Raw genomic sequence first — 18598 nt, forward strand, 5'->3', positions numbered from 1 at the left:
GACTGTTCGTAAGTCAGCGATAACGGAGCATACAAAAAACGTGCACTATTTTGCTTTTGTTTGGCCATAAAATAAAAATTATTTGTTTGGCGTAACCGCAACATAAGGGCAGTACAAGCCTCTCATGGCAAAGAGAACCCAATGCATGGCATTTGTCCACATTCCTCCTAGTTAGCTGCTGGGTCACTTGATTACTCAAGAAAAAAATAACAAAGAAAAGTTACTCTTCTTCATTGCAGCGCTGATTGAAGTTCAGCTTGACGAGTGAGTGAATCGGCGAAACCGATAAGCTCCGCGGTTATCAGGCGCAGCGGTTCACTTCCCTTATTTGTCATACAAGCGAAGGTCGCGGCCGTCCGTTTATATGATCACGCCATGAACTTGTAACATAGCAGCGGACGATAGCGTGCGGCGGTGGCGACCGGGAAGGTGATAACCCATTGTGATAACGCAACAAAGATTGCGTTCAAGCAGAGAGCCGAACTATGTTACTAAAAGCTATTGAAATAAATAAATAGATACGGTAAAAAAACTGTGTGATGTTTTTTAGCTCAACATCCGCCTTTCCCTGGCCTTTGGATCAACATTACTGAATCGCCTTGTAGTATTGACGCCAATTTCGACCTACCGAAACGTGTTTCTCTTGCCAGCCTCAGCTACCGTCTTACTTTTTATAGTACCTGCCAAATGTTTTATATCTTTTATGCGCATTATTTCATACCTTGGCTGTTATCCTTTTGAGTGGGGTGTTAAATTACACTGTATATCGTCATAGCTGTAGGTGCATCGCGTCACTGATTGCTTAGGTCGTGCTTACATAAAAAGCATGGCGAATTTGCCGCTAATTTGTTGCGGTTCAAAATAGGGCCGCAATACTTAAAACAGAAAGTTAATATGTTGCCACCACTTAGCATCCATATACTGAAATCCAACAAAAACAAAACAAACTGAATCTGGCAGAACGTCATTCTAAACTGCGCTCGTTTCCCGTCGGCCTCCCCGTATATACCACAGCAATGACGCTTGGAAACCCCTCTCTTGCCATGCTTGTTCCTTATCCGACCTGCGCGCACAGTATTTTGTTGCAGTTAATAATAATCGTTCCGTAAGACTTTGTGTAAAACTCGTCAAAGAAGGGGCATGTTGAGGTGGTGTCGCTCGGGCCAGGCAGCTGCCTTCGCATTGGAAAAACGTCTGAACTATGACACTGCTTTACAGCGTTTGGAGTTGCAGTTTCATATGCACAGCTGATACGTTTACTGGTTCCTTCAGAGCTCAAACTGTTTACCCAATCAATCTTACTGCTATCAAACACATACACTGAATTTCGCACGCATGTAGCTTCTTTTGAAAGCTTAAAAACTCCGTCATTGGCATTTGATTCTAACGACCTTGGTATGTCGCAGAAGCGGGCTCAAGTGTGGTAAAGTGGCTGGTGGATTGCATTCCTACACGCTGTTTTCCTTATATGAGTGGATCTTTCGTTAAAAGTGGTATGAGTGTTATTCTAGCAAAGCAATCTCTCGAATGAACCAGCTCATGGGTTTTGTTTTCGAGACTACTTTTGGGCAATTTTTGGACATAAAAAGGGCAATTTATTGCACTATTAATGTTGGCCAACTCAGCGAGCGTTTCAGTGCAAGAAATGGTGCACCTTTTTTTTCTCCACCAATGCCTCTCCTTACATGTTGTGAGATCAGCAGCCTATAGTCAGCCTTCTAGCCAACTCTTCTCTTGCAACTGTGTATAGGTGTGTGACTGCGGGATGTGCACACTCCTCGTGCAAGCCGCTCTGTGCGCTTTTGTTGCAGAACTTTCACTGTACCCTTTCTTGTGCAGGCGCAAGATGTGCGAGCATCGGTTGCCAGGAAACGGGTAGAACGCTCATCACGAACCACCGTTGTGAATACCAGCAGGAGTGCCAGTAAGTATGACACACTCACCCATTCTGTGGCCTGCCGTAGAAAAAAATTGGCGCTGCTTGCACTAGTGGTGTAGGGCTGTTGAAGCAGCAGAGCTGATGGCCCTGCTCCCTTCGCCTGAGAACCGACAGCTGCGCCTCACAAGGATTTCCTAACATTCTGCTGAGACGTCTCCACGACTGGCAGGCCCGGACCGTTTTGTCCGCAGGGTTTTACATCTCTCCCAATGTGGACCGCCTTAGCACGAGCTGGAAGAAGCGGCAACCAGCTTCGCGAACTCGGCGTCCGTAGCGCAAACTCGGGCCCTGTGCACCCCACTTCAGGCGTGAACGCACGTCAACTGGCCAGGAGAACGACACGAAAGAGACCACGCCATGAACGCTGGGCAGAGTGCCCTCTAATTACGAGCTGGCCGACGCCGGGTGCTCCTCACGTGGCGCTACCGTGCGCTAGGTCTTTTTTTTTTTGAAACCCTTTGCGAGATCCCCATATGCCGCAAGCTGGGCCGAGGCCGGGTGCTCCTTACGAGCCGCACGCTCACGTGCGCTTGGCTGGGTTAAGTTTCGTGGTAACGCTTCAAGGCGGAACTGTAAGGTTGAACAGCCCTTTTGTTACAAATTTTGCAGTAGCCACGCTTCAACCGTGCCTTCAAATGTTAACCAGATTCTAATCAGTGATGTACAGTCCCGACTGAGGCTGTGTGATTGAAACGACATTGAGCGGCTTTGTCCAAGCCTCAATTGTGGCTGCGTTGTCCAGTTCAACCCACCTAATACGGTGTACAGTGGCGCCACTGATGAACGGTGATTTGGAGCAATTTTTGTATCAGCAAATTATTAATTTTGGAGCGATTTGGAGCACCTAAATGCCAGTTTTGGAGCACCTTGGAGCAACTAAACATCAACTGCTAGATGTGTCCAAAGCATCTCTCAACACTAAAAATTGACCAGTATCGTCCAGTAATTGATGTGGAGGTCGTCATGGAATGCGCTTCAAGGTGCTTTTCCCACATGCGATCACAAATGGACGGCACAGCTGAAGAATTATGGCCTTCTTGTCCTTTCTAGGGGAAGTCTTTTTCAAGGAGTCACTGAAAACGCTTCATAGTTGGCAGGTTCGAACATGCATTAAAAATAGCTTTCACAGTCAGCTCTCCCAATAGCCCAAGAATAGCGAAATAGCCAATAAAGAAAAGTTCTACAACCACAAGAAAAAGTAGCCATATTTGGCTCTTTATAGCCCAACCTGTCATTCCTGGGGCAATGGTATTTTTTTCCCACTTATTTGGAAACAGTCGCTAGAAGTCGCCAGAAGTTTGATGCAATTAAATCCCCCAAGTATCCACGCAATAGCAAAAATGCAACAAAACATAATTTGCAAGGTATTTAGTTCCTTTCTGGTGTGGATAAAAGACAACATGCAACACGATAATGAATATTGAAAGGCTTCGACAAACCTGCCTAGCAAAAAAATCAACGCGCCTCTCGCGCCTCTTTTCTAGTTTAATAATTGTTAAAGCAAGCCCTCGTGTTTTACTTTTTCGTTTTATTAGATGCAGGCGCTTGCTATCAGTCCTCGTGCGCATTTCCAAGCTAGCTGGAAATGTGCACGAGAAATGCGCATGGAGCACTTTTGCATGCGATTCGCGCGCGCCGGCGTTGCGCGTGCGATTTTTTCACGCCCGCACGCGGCAGTTTCTACCACGCTCAGAAAACGACGCGCGTCGAGCGCGGCAGTGGGAGGAGCCTGGCGACTTGCGCCAATTAGAAGGCGCGTGCCTCATGGCGGCGGTTTTGAAGCGCTCGAGACAGCCCGGTCACGGCCGGCTGGCTCAGTCGGCGGTTTTTAGGCTTACTACCCCGGCAGCTATTGCATGGACGTTTTCACTAGCGACGCGGATGATGTTTTATAGTACCGATTTCGCCCACATTATAAGCTCCTTTACCACAAAAGCAACTTCGTGTGCGCCTTGAGCGGTGTTTTAGAGAGCGCTTAAAAGTGGTCGCTCGAGCTCCACACACCACTTCGCGGCCGAAGCCGCCGCCATGTTGCCGTGCCGCGCGCAGCGTGCGGGTGCTTACGCGGCGCGTTTTCGCAAGCAGAAAACGCTCCATGAGGTTCGTGCTTTAGAGAGACTGGCTGTTTTTCACGGCCCGCTTCACTTGTGGCGGTCCCCTCCGCGATCCCAACAAGCGAAGCGAGAGCTTGCAGCCGACCGCGTCACGCATGCCGCGAAACGGCGCTCCCGCTGGCTCTCGGAGCGGAGAGGGCTGGCAATAAACGCCACCTAAACCACCTATTGTTTATAGCAGGAATTATTGGAAACTACAACAAGAAGGAAAGTTTTTAAACGCGGTGCGCCAGCGCTGCAATGACTTGCTAGCCGAAAACACTGTATCGGCGGTACAGTGACGGCACTAACCAAACTCACCGCGGAAAACACGATTACGGGTGCGAGGGAGTTCAAGTTATCAACCCGAGTTAGTTATAAATGTCTAGAGACCACTGCGAAGTGGTGCTTGTAACAGGCTGCACGCGATTGGCGCGACACAGATTTTGGCGCACTTTTGGCGCACTTGCTGGCGAAATCGTGGTTTTTTATCAGGATGGCGCAGGATACCTCATTTGGCGCAAATTGGCGCATTTGGCGCAGGAGTGGCAGCACTGGGTGTATGTGTGTTTGAGGGATGCCCAGAGCTTCAGCATATTTGCAACGACCGGCAGAAGAGACAACACCCTGTATGTGCCGTTCGTCACCTCTGTGCAAACAACCGCAATGGGGTCACAGTACACTACAGTGTGTTTCCGCTACCATTATTTACCCAGTCTATCATTACCGACTACTTGTGTATCCTCGCGCCGTTTAGTGAGGTTAAGCATGGTAGCAACCAACTCAATCTCGATCTTCGGGTGCCTTCACATTCGATGTGAGCCCAACGGCGGGTTGGTAGACTGTAGGAAGACAGAATGAATGCTCAGAAGACAGTGAACATTCTATAGAAATTTATCTGGCGCGTAATCAAGCAACGTTTGAAACTCAGTTTAGTCTTGTGTAAGGTACGCCGTGGCCCAGACGCTGCATTTATAAACTGTACCAATTAAACTGAGAGGATCGCAAGTTATGAAGTTCGTGCGGGCAGGTTATTCGACTTTTGAGGAAGGTAACTGTGAGGCCGCGTGTTAAGCAGGCGGGCTTGTGGCTCGCGGAGGAAGATCAACGACAAGTGATGCTATGGGTTCAGCACATGTTAAAAAACATATTCTTTGGAGGACACACAAACGCTAGAGAAATGCACTAGGAAGGATAACGGTAACACAATGCAGCACACTCGCGACGCGGAGGCGAAAAGAAACTAACACAAGTCCGAAGTAAAGTTCGAGTGGAAGGGAAAAAAAAGGAGGCGATACGCTCACGTCTAGCCTATTCGACGCTGGGCGGAATGACGTCGGTAGTACGTGTTGAGCACTCCCCGTGTACGGTGCCGGTGGTCCGAAGACGTGGCGGTACACTGTCTTGGTGCCGCCTTTTAAGACTCAGAGGCCCCAGGTCGGAACGCCGATGCTCGCGCTCGTGCCTGGCCACTCTAGGTCTCGCCCCGAACCTCGGCCCGGATCACGCCTCGGGACCTCGCCAGCGGGAACCGGCAACCCTCGTTGCAGCAGAGGAGTCCCGGAACAGCTCCCGGGACGATTCTCGGAGCACGGCGCGCGAACGCTCCTGGCCTGCCCTCGAACCGCCTCCCGAGAGGAATCCTTGCGCTGTCCCGTCCGCCGTCACTGCCGGCACACACCCCTCTCGTGCTCTCCGCTCGTCGTCCTCTTCCCCTTCACCGCCGTCCCCTGGCGCACTCTGCGGCCCGGGGACGTCAATCATCACAGTAACAAGTGGAATACGACCCAGAGATCAGAACAAACGGGATAAGATACATGGGATAAGATTGATTGTCGATGAACGTGTACGCTTTAACTTACCACCGCTAGCTGGAATATGTCTTTTATACCACACTTTTATAGACACGAGGCGACGGGTTGTTTCGGCCAGACCATATACTTTCCTAGAACGTGTGACGCGACATAAGCATTGAACAGGAGGAATTTGCGAAACCTCATTTATTCGGATTGACGAATCGTTTTCTAATGTGCGAACAGTGTATCTATGACCGCTGTCTCGCCCCACTGTTGGTAGCAGTACGCCTGTCTGCCTTTTTACGCCATACAATATGCTGGGGGGGAGTGGGGAAAGGTACGAGATGGCAACCTCCACCATGGTCGAGCCTTGGTTGGTCTTCTACTTACGTATGCAGCAGCAAAGCGGTAGTTTTTATAAAGGGCAGCTTTAGTGCTTGTGAACGGCTGTGAGGTTTGTGCGGGGCTGCAGCTGTTGCTGTAAATAAAGAAAAGCGAACACAGTATTGGCGTTAACAAAGAGCAAAACTTATTGACTGACGCATACTTTCCAAATGGCCTCCCGCCCCCTATTTTTAATTTATAATATGCACCGAGTAATGGTCATTCCGAGTAACAGGGTAACAGAGTGGAACCCTAGAGAAGGCAAGCGTGGCAGGGGGCGGCAGAAAGATGGGCATATGAGATCAAGTTTGGGGGAAAAATTGTTCGCAGTTAGCAGGACCGGGGTAATTTGAGAGTAATGGGAGATGCCTTTGCCCTGCAGTGGGCATAGATAGGCTGGTGATGAAGAAGAAGATGATGATGATATATACATATATACACAGTAGAACCCCTATAATAACACTTTCAAGGGACGGCGAGAAAGTATCGTATAAGCGGGGTGTCGTACGACCAGGGTGCGGGTAACTGCCGGCCTAGTAGACGGTCCCACGCTGTAGGAGGGCTAAGAACTTCTTTAAACTGCTATACTTAGAGCGTTCTCGCCTCTTTTGCGAACCTTTAGCTGAGTTCACTCGTTTTAAAAAAGCGCCCATGATGTACCCCCTCTCCTCCTTGGTGTCTGAGCTACGCCCCCAGCCAAGCACCGCGCGATACGCGGCACCCGTGCAGTAACCTTACCCATGACGTCCGGCGCTATATATAGCCCGCCGCATGTATGCCATTTAACAACAAAAAGCGACTCCAAATGAGAAAAAATAGCCATTGAAATGCATAAGCAAAATACACAGCTATGCACAATAGTGGAAGAAAAGTGTAAAAAACAATAAAACTTTGTAAGCATAAAACTACATATTCACAAATATTTCCCGTACTTCCTTTAACGACGAATTGCATAGAATTCCAAAGTTATTCAAGATAAAAGGGAGGTGGTGTTGCAGCATTTGATTTTTGTACTCTGTGCGAAAACAAGGAATTTGCCAAATATCCCTGTTTCGCGTGTAACAGGATGACTGCTGCGTTAATAGCGCGGAAGATGTCAAAAACTGTGTGAACGCTGGTGAAGACCTGTAAAATATTCGTAAGATACGGAAATTGTACCTATTCTCAGCCGTGACTATCTTATACGTGCGAAAGTGTTGTAGTGTAGGGGCCAAATAATCAAGACTTCTGATGTGACGGACAGCCTTTTTCTGTAAAAGAAAAATCTTATTGATATTTGATTTAGTAGTAGTTAGCCAGACTAACTACAATAGTTTACACGAGATGCGAACAATGCATTATAAATCTGTAGTTTGATTTTTGTTGGAAGTAGGGCACGACAACGGCACAAAGCGCCGGCTGCTGACGACAGTCGCTTGCAAAAGTTCTCCACATGAGAATCCCATGCAAGCGTCGAGGAAAACGTTACACATAAGGTTTTGTATTTTTTAACAATTTCAATTTCCTGCCCTGAACACAAAATAGGGACGTCTAACTTGACTATTTTATTTCTCGCTCGGAAAACCATTACCTTAGTTTTTGCTGGGTTAATACTAATGCGAAGACATAAGTACCAGTGGATTAGGTTAGAAATCAGAATATTGCATATTACCCGTAAATCGTTGCTGTCGGAACCTGAAAGTAAGATGGTACTGTCGTTCGCGTAAATAATGAATTTCGCCATTTTATCAATATTTGCTATGCTATTTATATAAATGTTGAACGTAAGAGGGCCTAAACACTTCCGTGGGGAACACCTTTTGATATAGACAATAGCGAAGATCGATGGTTGCAATGTGCACATACTGATATCTGTCGTCTAAATATGATTTCATCAAAGCTAGAGGTACACCACGCACGCCTTGCAATGAAAGTTTTCTGGTTAAAATGGAATGATCAAGAGAATCAAAAGTTTTGCTAAAGTCAACGAGCAAATCTGGAGTAACCAGTTTTTTTTTTCTATAATATTTAACACGTTTTCTTTAAGGGTAAGCAAGGCTGATTCAGTAGATCGTCCTTTATAAACCCATGCTGCGCATCTGACAGAGCCCCCGTTTTACTAAAGAAATTGCTAAATCGCGAATGTAATATTTTTTCAAAACCCTTGAAAAAAATGGGTATGACCGATATCGGCCGATAATTCGCTGCGACATTTTTATCTCCACCTTTGAACAGTATTGACACTCTCGATTTTGTCATCGCTTTGGGAAAAACACCTGTCTCCATGGCCAAATAAATATGTGTGTAAGTACAGGGGTGATAGATCCTAAGACATGTTTTATTGGTGTAATTTGCAAGTTATCAATGTCGAGAGACTTACTATTGTTTAGTGATATGAATGTCCTGTATATTTCCATTTTATCGGTTGGTGCCAGAAAGAAACTTTCCGCACAACCAATCTGGTCTTCTTGGGATGAAAGATCACTAGATGGCATAGGAATATTAACAAAATACCTATTGAACTGGTTAGCTAGTTGTGCCCCAGAAATACACTGGTTATTATGTACAATTTGTTATGGTAAGAAATTTTGTTTTCTGCGGCTTAATACGTTGTTAAGAATTTTCCAAACAGCATCTGCACGATTCAACGTTATCCTCGAAAATTGTTGCTCCTAATAACCTTTTTTTGGACGGCGAAGTTCAAATTTAATTTGTTTCGTGCAGTTTTGAAATATTTAAGCGCCTGCGTTTCACGCGTGCGTAGTAAAACGTGGTAAAGGTTATTCTGTTTTTTTTTAATCCTTTCCATATGAACTGACGTGACCCAAGGCTTCCTTATTCGTTTAGATGACTTGAATGTTTTCAAGGAAAAGTGCATGGCCTATGTATTCGAAAATCTCTCAAGGAACGCTTCATAGGCTTCGTTTACACCATTTATTTGAAATATACAGAACTATTCATATGCATTGATGTCATGTTTAAGGGCTTCTAAGGCTTCGTCAGACACGTGCTGGACAGTGATGGCGCCATGGTCATATTTGCTTTCTTTTTAGGTGTACAGTAAGATAATGGGGCAATGATCACTAATATCGGAGGCAATGGTTCGTGCATCCGAGATAACAGTTTCAGTGTTTGTAATTAAAAAGTCTTATGCTGAAATTGATGAAACTGTAATGCGAGGGGGGGGGTTGAAATTACATTTGTGAAACCACTAGAACTGAGCACCGAAACAAAATTACGGGCATTAGGCGTATCGGCCAAGGTGTTTATATTATAATCACCACCGCAAATAGGTCGGAAACGGTTCACACGGAGATACTCAAGAAATTGTTCGTAGACATCTAAGAAGTGCTTAAAATTGCCGTTTGGGGGTCTTGCACAAAACTCTCTCGATACACAATGCTCTCTTTCAAGGTTAATATGTCGTAATTGTTAGAGATACAGCAAAAATCGATCACTTTATCACAGTTCTGCATTTTATTTACAAAACCGGCCACGCCGCCCCCTTTTCGGTCACGTCGATTTAGAAAGAAGCTTGCGTAACCGTCTATAGTAAGCATATCACCACCGTCCTGATACCACGTTTCTGTAAGCATCAGTGTGGTTATTTTGGTAGAAAAATGACCTAGTAAATTGATAATATCCTCCTGCTTACTACATGCGGAGCGGGTATTCACGTGTAAAACGAAGTATGACGACGCAGATGGGGCTGGAACAGTTTGCGACTAGACAAATTTATGATAATTCATACTGGTTGTGTTCTTTCAAGTAGGGATGTTAACATAGCTCCGTTTATCTTTAATAGGTCATGTTCACACGAGATGTGAATGGAAGCAGAGACGTCAGTTTTGCGAGCTAATATTTTGCGTTTCTGTGTCCCGACCGATTTCCAACTGCACTCATGCCTGCGCTTAGTTCTCATGCCGAGAAGTTTCTTTTGAGTCGCGCAAAGGTGTTCATTTATATATATTGGATCTGCCAAGTGCAGCATAATGTATTTGTTGTTCAGGCGTGCCTTCCTGGCTTTCCGGAGTGTTAAGTCGCGTTTAGCTCGAGATTTGAATTGAACGACTATCTTTGTTTTATCTGGGGTGCGCGTTGGGACACGATGGCATGCATCGATATCTTGCTCCGTGGTGGGTTCTTCAATAGCGTCGCCTATCTTTGCAAGAAGATAAGCAACCTTCTCAGCCTCTTCTTCGACAACACCCGTAATGTCAAAGTTTGCGTTGCGAGAATATTGTTCTATGTGAACCAGTCTTTTTTCGAGTCCCTTATTCTTGTTTTTCAAAGTAAGGCACTTATTGGGAAGACCTCTGTTCTCGCTTTTTAGCTGAGTATTCCTGGAAGTTTCGGTAGCAAGTTGTTTTTCCAGGTAGTCCATGGTCTCATACGCATTCTCTAGGCTCTTTATCACCTCTTGCTGCTCACTTCGCAGCTCACAGAATTCGTTACGCATTTCGCTCTCGAAAGATTCTCTAGCGGTTTTCATTTCGTCCCTTAGGTACTCTTTAAGTTTAAGAAAATCATTCTTCAAGTCCTCCTTCAACTTTGCCAAATATTTCTACATGGTTACAACGGTAACAAATCAAACCATGAACGACATGGCAGCAATTCGGCAGCAGTGACGAGGTTATTGGATTCAACAACGTTCACTTTGTACCAACCTGCAGCAAAACGCAGACAAGGCTAAGTTGCAGCCGAAAGACGCTCGTCGCCGCGCCAAGTGGAACCAGTCGCACACTGTAGCTCCCTTTGTAGCCGGGCCAGTTGACGTCACATTCACGTGGCAGATAGCCGACGCCACCGCTAGCCACGTTTTTGATGCCGCGCGGTGAAAAACGATGCTCGTAGTGGCCCGCTGGATCAGCTAGGCTCGTGGCCGTACCTTGGAAGCAGATTGCGCGAAAGGCAACCTGCAGCAAAACGCAGACAAGGCTAAGTTGCAGCCGAAAGACGCTCGTCGCCGCGCCAAGTGGAACCAGTCGCACACTGTAGCTCCCTTTGTAGCAAGGCCAGTTGACGTCACAGTCACGTGGCAGATAGCAGACGCCGCTGCTAGCCACGCTCTTGATACCGCGCGCTGCGAAACTATGCTCGTAGTAGCACACTGTATCAGATAGGCTCGTGGCCGGACCATTGAAGCAGATTGCAGGAAAGGAAACCCGCAGCAAAACGCAAACAAGGCTAAGTTGCAGTCGAAAGACGATCGTCGCGGCTGACAATTCACCGAGCCCCCCATTTCCAATTTCTGATTCTTTACATGCATAGCGAAGGCCACTGTTCTGGCAGTATTGGTGCCAAAGGTAGCTTAAGAGGGTTTAAAGCTGGTCGACCACTCTCGACATGTCGTTGACAGTCGAGTCAGCTCCCGGGACTCAAAATGAAGGTCCACTTCACCCCGAGTAGTCCGAATGGCGCTGGCTACCACCCCAGAGTGCAGGAAACAAAAAAGTACCTTAACTTAAATACCCTAGAAAGTGGTATGGAACCGCCCCACCGGTAGCGTAGTGATTATCGCAACAGACCCGTATTAAGGAGGTCGTGGATCGGATCCCACCCGGCGAGCATTTTTTCACCACTTTCCTTCTAACTAAAAAAATTCTTCATCTCTTTTTATTACCTACCACGTTCTCCCCTTTGCTTTCCGAGGTTTTCTTGACTGCCAGCCCTTATTCTCTCCTAATTCACCGAGCCCCTCATTTCCCATTTCTGATTCGCTGCATGCATAGCGAGGGCGTCTGTTGTGGCAGTCTTGGTGCCAAAGGTAGCTTAATAGGGTTCAACGCTGGTGGACCACTCTCGACATGTCGTAGACACTCGAGTGACGGCCCGGGGGTAAAAAAGAACGTCCCCTTCATCCCCGAGTACTCCGCGTGGCGCTGGCTACCACCCCAAGTGCAGGAAACAAAAAAAACAGTTTAAGTAGAATACCCAAGAAAGTGGTGGGGAAACGGCCCCGCCGGTAGGCTAGTGGTTATGGCACCAAACCGGTATTCTGGAGGTCGTGGGTTCGTATTCCACCCGGCGGGCATTTTTTCACAACTTTCTTTCTAACTCAAAAAATTCTTCATCTCTTTCTATGACCTACCGCATTGCCCACTATGCGTTCAGAGGTTTTCTTGACTCCCAACCCTTATTCTGTCCGCTGAGCCCTTGATTTCCCATTTTGGATTCGCTATATATATATATATATATATATATATATATATATTTATACATATATATATATATAGAAATAGGGATTGCCAGTCAAGAAGACCTCGGAAGGCAAATTAGAGGATGTAGTAGCTCAAGATAAAGAATTTGGAAAATAAGAAAGTGGAGCCTAAAGTAGCCCCGCCGGTAGCGTGGTGGTTATCGCACCATACCAGTATTCTGGAGGTCGTGGGTTCGGATCCCACCTGGTGGGCTTTTTTCTCCACTTTCTTTTTTTCCAAATTCTTTATCTTGAGCTACTACATCCTCCAATTTGCTTTCCGAGGTCTTCTTGACTGCCAATTCTTATTTCTGTGTTATTTTCAACGAGCCCCTCATTTTCCTATTCTGATTCGCTACATGCATGGCGAGGGCCTCTGTTCTGGCAGTCTTGGTGCCATATGGAGCTTAAGAGGGTACAACGCTGGTCGACCACTCTCGACATGTCGTAGACGCTCGAGTCACGGACCGGGGGTTAAAAAGAAGGTCCCCTTCACCCCGAGTAGTCCGAGTGGCACTGGCTACCACCCCCAAGCGCCGGAAACAAAAACACCTGAACATAAATACCCCAGAAAGTGGCGGCTAAAGTAGCCCTTCCGGTAGCGTAGTGGTTATCGCACCAGACCGGTATTCTGGAGGTCGTGGGTTCGGATCCCACCTGGCGGGCATTTTTTCTCCACTTTCTTATTTTCCAAATTCTTTATCTTGAGCTAATCATCCTCCAATTTGCTTTCGGAGGTCTTCTTGACTGCCAATTCTTATTTCTGTCTTAATTTCAATGAGCCCCAAGGGGGAGGGTGTAGTTGATCAAGATAAAAAATTTGGAATATAAGAAAGTGGAGAAAAAATGCCCGCCATGTTGGATCCGAACCCACGACCTCCAGAATACCAGTCTGGTGCGATAACCACTACGCTACCGGCGGGGCTACTTTGCCCTCCACTTTCTGGGGTATTTATGTTCAGGTGTTTTTGTTTCCGGCGCTTGGGGGTGGTAGTCAGCGCCACTCGGACTACTCGGGATGAAGGGGACCTTCTTTTTAACTCCCGGTCCGTGACTCGAGCGTCTACGACATGTCGAGAGTGGTCGACCAGCGTTGTACCCTCTTAAGCTCCCTATGGCACCAAGACTGCCAGAACAGAGGCCCTCGCCATGCATGTAGCGAATCAGAATAGGAAAATGAGGGGCTCGTTGAAAATAAGACAGAAATAAAAATTGGCAGTCAAGAAAACCTCGGAAAGCAAAGGGGAGGATGTAGTTGATCAAGATAAAGAATTTGGAAAATAAGAAAGTGGAGAAAACATGCCCGCCAGGTGGGATCCGAGCCCACGACATCCAGAATACCGGTCTGGTGCGATAACCACTACGCTACCGGAGGGGCTACTTTAGCCTGCACTTTCTGGGGTATTTATGTTAAAGTGTTTTTTTACCTGCGCTTGCGGGTGGTAGCCAGCGTCACTCGGGGGGCCAGCGCTGAACGCTGAACGCCAGCGCTAGTCGCGGGGGCAAGTTGAACGCTACAATCAAGCAATCAATTTCGTTCGGTACTCGTTAGTCTTCTCGTTTACGGTACATCTTTACCGGTCGTACCATATATATATATATATATATATATATATATATATATATATACACGAGAGGGTAGACACACGTATGAAAACGATGATCGAACTAACGTTTCGACCGGGGTCCGGTCTTCGTCAGAGGACGAAGACCGGACCCCGGTCGAAACGTTAGTTCGATCATCGTTTTCATACGTGTGTCTAGCCTCTCGTGTATTTTTGAAACAGGATCCCGGAACTTATTCATCGCTATATATATATATATATATATATATATATATATATATATATATATATATATATATATATATAGGGAGCAGTAAAAGTATGAAGATGGTGGAGAACACCAGGAAAAGAAAACTTCGAGCATGGTAGAAGCATGATTGTCGCCAACATTTCAGCAAAGAGACTTGCCTTCGTCAGGGCATCCTGTCGCCTCGGCTGGCACGCTTCATATAGGGGTAGGTCCCCAGGTGTGAGAGAGAATGAAACAAGAATGTGGAATTGAAAAAGTTACAGCCGTTCCACTCTACGTGAAAACTGTTGGAAATGCAGAGCACTGATTCGCCGTAATGGGCTGTAACGCCGTTATCCGCTCACTGCTACCACCCGACGCATTTCAAATTTCCCGCCTTCGCAGTGCTCGCGCGCCCCCTGCCGGAAACTGCGCCAGCAGGAGTTCTGTTCTTTTTGTGCTTGTTTTCCCTCCCGCATCGCCGCCCGACGTTCACGAATGGCTGCGGCTTCTCGCTGGCGAAGTTCGGCGTCGGCGGCTCGCTTGCGGCGCTTGCGCTCAGCATCCGCAGCACGCCGCCGCGCCGCCTTCTCTTCCCGCGTAGACATTGTCGATGAAGTCGATGGTGAAACGTGAAACGTGCCGTGAACCCCCTGCCGGGGCTATGACGCAACGTGGAGCGGCTATGACGCAACACAATCCAACACAATCCACTTTAATCCAATCCAAATCCAAACCAATCCAATCCAAGCCAAGCCAATCCAATCCAATCGAATCCAATCCAATGCCAGACCGACGGGGAGCGATGCGGACTACGGACGCCAACGCGGGTGACATCGTGAGTTACTTAAATGCTCTGCATTTAAAAGTGGATTTGTTTCGGAGTATGTCGGGGGAGATATTGAGGGGGAAGGAAGGTTGTATCGTTTGAGACGCGAATTCGGTCACATTGAAGTCAGCCGGTGGTTGATATTCCGGGACGTTTTGTACAGAAAGGATGAGAGGGTGTTTGTTGACCTGCCGCACGGTATACCGAAAGCTTCTCAGAACCGCCGGAAGCAGAACAGGCGGTGAGAGTAGGGTCCTCATCAGAAACTATCTGCAAGCCTCAGGTCAAAAGAGAAGGTAGAGAAGGGGGGAAATACTAGGTCAAGGAAAAAAAAAGAAGAAGAAAAACAAGAGAAAAAAGAAAAAAACAGAGAGGGAAACCACGAAACGCCACACACAAAAGAAAAAGCAATAACCAAACAACTGAAATGGCATGTGTCGCCCACGGCAACATTCCTGGAACAGGCCTGTCCTGAAACTCAGAAACGAAAAGGTAAAGTTAGAGTGACGTACGGGGCATAAGACAAAGCGGAGCAAAAAAAAAGAAAAGAACGCAATAAAAAGGAATTCCAAAAGGAAAGGTTGGAGGGATGCGGGTGCGTACTAACGTAGAAGCTAAGGAATGAAAACAAAAAGAAGTAGGTGACCAGGTAAAGATCAGAGGGAGGGGTCATATTCTTTGGATAAGGTATATCAAGACCATGCCTAATGATGTATTCCCGGTGCATATCGCAAGGATTCCAAGTTTCCCGTAGCCGCATTAATTCCAGCAGATTGCATGGAGTTGAATTTGAGAATTAAATAGGGTTCTCGGTATTTCCTGTCCATAGGAGACCTAAAGTTTTACTGAAGTATATACAACTTAAGGTCATCAAAATTGTGCCCTGGTTGGTTTAAATGCTGCGCTACAGCTATGGAGAATTTGCTATGAGTATATGCCTGGTGACCATTAGGATGTAGGCTCATAGGTTGACTCGTTTCGCCTATATACTGTTTGTGGCACATTGAGCATTCGAACATATACACAATATTGGATGAAGTGCACGTAAAACTTGAATTAATCTTGTGGACATGATCACTAGCAGTGCTTTTTACAATGCAGTCTGTTTGCAGGTGCATGCAAGTTTTGCATCTGGGACAGGAGCAGCTGGCTATGACTGGTCGCTTTGAAGGCCCTGTTTTAGCATGCACTAAAATATCTTGTAGATTCCTGTTTCTCCGGTAGGTAACCCTTGGTGCTTCCGGGAAAGCCTTTTTAAGTCGGTCGTTACTTGCTAAAATTGGGTAGTATTTCCGCAGTATATTGTTTACGTTTGGGAGGGCGTTTGAAACTTTAGTTATTACAGCAGGCGGCCGGATGCTTTCGTTTTGTCGCTGTTTGTTGAGCACGTCATCCGTTTTGGATTAGACGCACATTGGTACGCGAGATCGAGCGAGCTTTTGGGGTGGTTCCTGTTCGTAAGGGTGGACTTGAGTTCGTCTAGGTGCTCTACCTAGTCACTGTCATCACTGCATACTCTTCTAAGCCTTGTTGCTTGTCCTACAAAGATCCCTTGCTTGCAGTGTCTCGGGTGATGGCTTTTATAATTTAGGTACTGCTGCCTGTCGGTTCATTTTCTAAAAAGCGTGGTTTTAAGCTTGCCGTTGTGTAGAATGGCGGTAGTATCCAGGAAGTTCATTTCTTTTTCAGAATACTGGCAGCAGAATTTAATAGTCGGATGCGAAGAATTGAGATTAGATATAAACGTTTCTAGAGTCGCGCGACCTTGTTTCCAAATCATGAAGATGTCGTCTATGTAGTGCAGGTAAACCTGAGGTTTATGCGGATAAGAGCTTAATAGGGTGGATTGAAGTTTCCCCATGAAAATATTAGCATAGGTTGGCGCGAATGGAGTACCTGTTGAATCTCCCGCTGGGTACGCGCCATTCATCATCATCATCATCATTATGGAAATAGACCGTGTCAGTAAAGTGGGGATCCCCGTAACGGGCAGCCATGGCTTCAGTCTCGCTTCGGTCGTTCTTCCTTTAACATTTTGGTGCCGTTAAGCCCGGGAGAATGAACACGTGCAGCAAAGGAGACCACCGACGTCCCCTTCTGCTTGAGGTTCGTAGAACCCCGTGATTTGACTGCCGCTGACCGCCATTGCCCCGCCCGCAGCCGAAGTTCGCCATGGCTGGCCCTGACCGCCCACCTACCACTGACAGGAACCTTCAACGGGACTAAGATTTGTACCGTCACGTCCAGGGTACCACGCTTGGGAGCCACTGTACGCCCCCGAGTACCAAGCTGGTGATGACCTGGACGCCCTGCGTTCGTTGAAGAAGGTTCTGCGCGCTGCGGATACTAGGCTGCCAAGGGCAGCGACTGAGCTCCGGCAAGTTTCCTCACCGTCTGCGTTGAACTTGTAGTTGGCTATGAATGAGCTCGAACAGAAGGACACTGAACTTAACAAGCTGAACAAGGCGATCGTTAAGTTTCTCGAAGGAGATGAGTTTGAACATGATTTTTACGACGTAATGAAATATCAAGAAAGGATATGCGGGCCCTCAGTAGGTTGCGATCGACGTTGAAAGACCCGCGGGCACCCGGCATCAAATGTACAGGCAAGGGCACTTCACCCAGTCCAGAGGACCCTTCCCACGTCGGCTCGCGCACGTCGACCTCGCGAGTAGTACTGCCAAAGGTACATAAAGACCTCACTGAATTTTCTCGGAGAATGAGACTGAGTTTTTTCGGAAAAGTAAGACCAACCTGTCATTAATGAACGCACCCTCCACCCTCCTAGCACTTGGACTCCAGATATAGATCAATCTCCAGAATTAGATCTGTACTTCAAATCAGTATCAAATAAATATTGGCAACAACTAAGCGATCAAACCAGCGCAAGAACCTAACTCCGTCGGAAGAAGTTACCCTGAATAGCCTATCAGCTGGAACCGACATAGTCATAAAGCCAGCCGACAAAGGTGGTAGCGTAGTTGTTTTACCTTTGGGAAAATACAAAGATGAAGCTTATAGGCAGCTCAATACCCCTTGCCACTACAAGCCCTTAGATAATGATCCGAGCCAGGAATACAGCCTAAAAATCTTTCAGGGACTCACATATCTGCGATCTAGAGAACTAATATGACCACACACTTAAATTTCATGAAACCGAATAATAAGCACGCAGGACGTTTTTACCTCCTCCCAAAAGTTCGCAAAGTCTCCGTAGAATTATTGTTCACTGCTGACATTCCTAGCAGACCCATAGTTTCGAATAACAATACCCCAACCGAAGCATTATCTCTCTTTCTGAATCATTACCTATCCGACATTCCGATTCTTCTTCCTTCATTCATTCAGGACACCCCCCTCTTCTTCAGCGTAATAGAAGAGATAAGTAAGGGTGGACGACTACCCAGTGCAACCCTCCTTGTTACTCTTGACGTTGCCGCATTGTATACAAACATCCTTTTCGTTGAAGAAATCGAAGCTATTTCAAATGCTTTCAGAGAAAATGCACCAACATGCGCCAGAAGTGGACAAAACTTTGTGGAAGCAAGTTTTACGCTCAATAATTTTTAATTTGACTTGTCTTAC

The 18598-nt window shown here is 46.7% G+C and overlaps 1 protein-coding gene across 1 annotated transcript in view; it reads left to right on the top strand.

The window, feature by feature from the left end:
• The window catches only part of LOC144161554 (uncharacterized), a 64262-nt gene that overhangs the window by 12560 nt on the left and 33104 nt on the right, over positions 1–18598 (top strand). Inside the window, exon 2 of the mRNA XM_077692207.1 lies at positions 1840–1924. Within this exon, the coding sequence (XP_077548333.1) occupies positions 1840–1924 (85 nt within the window). The remainder of the gene's footprint in view (positions 1–1839; positions 1925–18598) is intronic.

This window comes from Haemaphysalis longicornis, unplaced genomic scaffold (assembly GCF_048455015.1).
Source record: "Haemaphysalis longicornis isolate Haplotype H1 unplaced genomic scaffold, Haemaphysalis longicornis Haplotype H1 scaffold_12, whole genome shotgun sequence".
NCBI lineage: Eukaryota > Metazoa > Arthropoda > Arachnida > Ixodida > Ixodidae > Haemaphysalis > Haemaphysalis longicornis.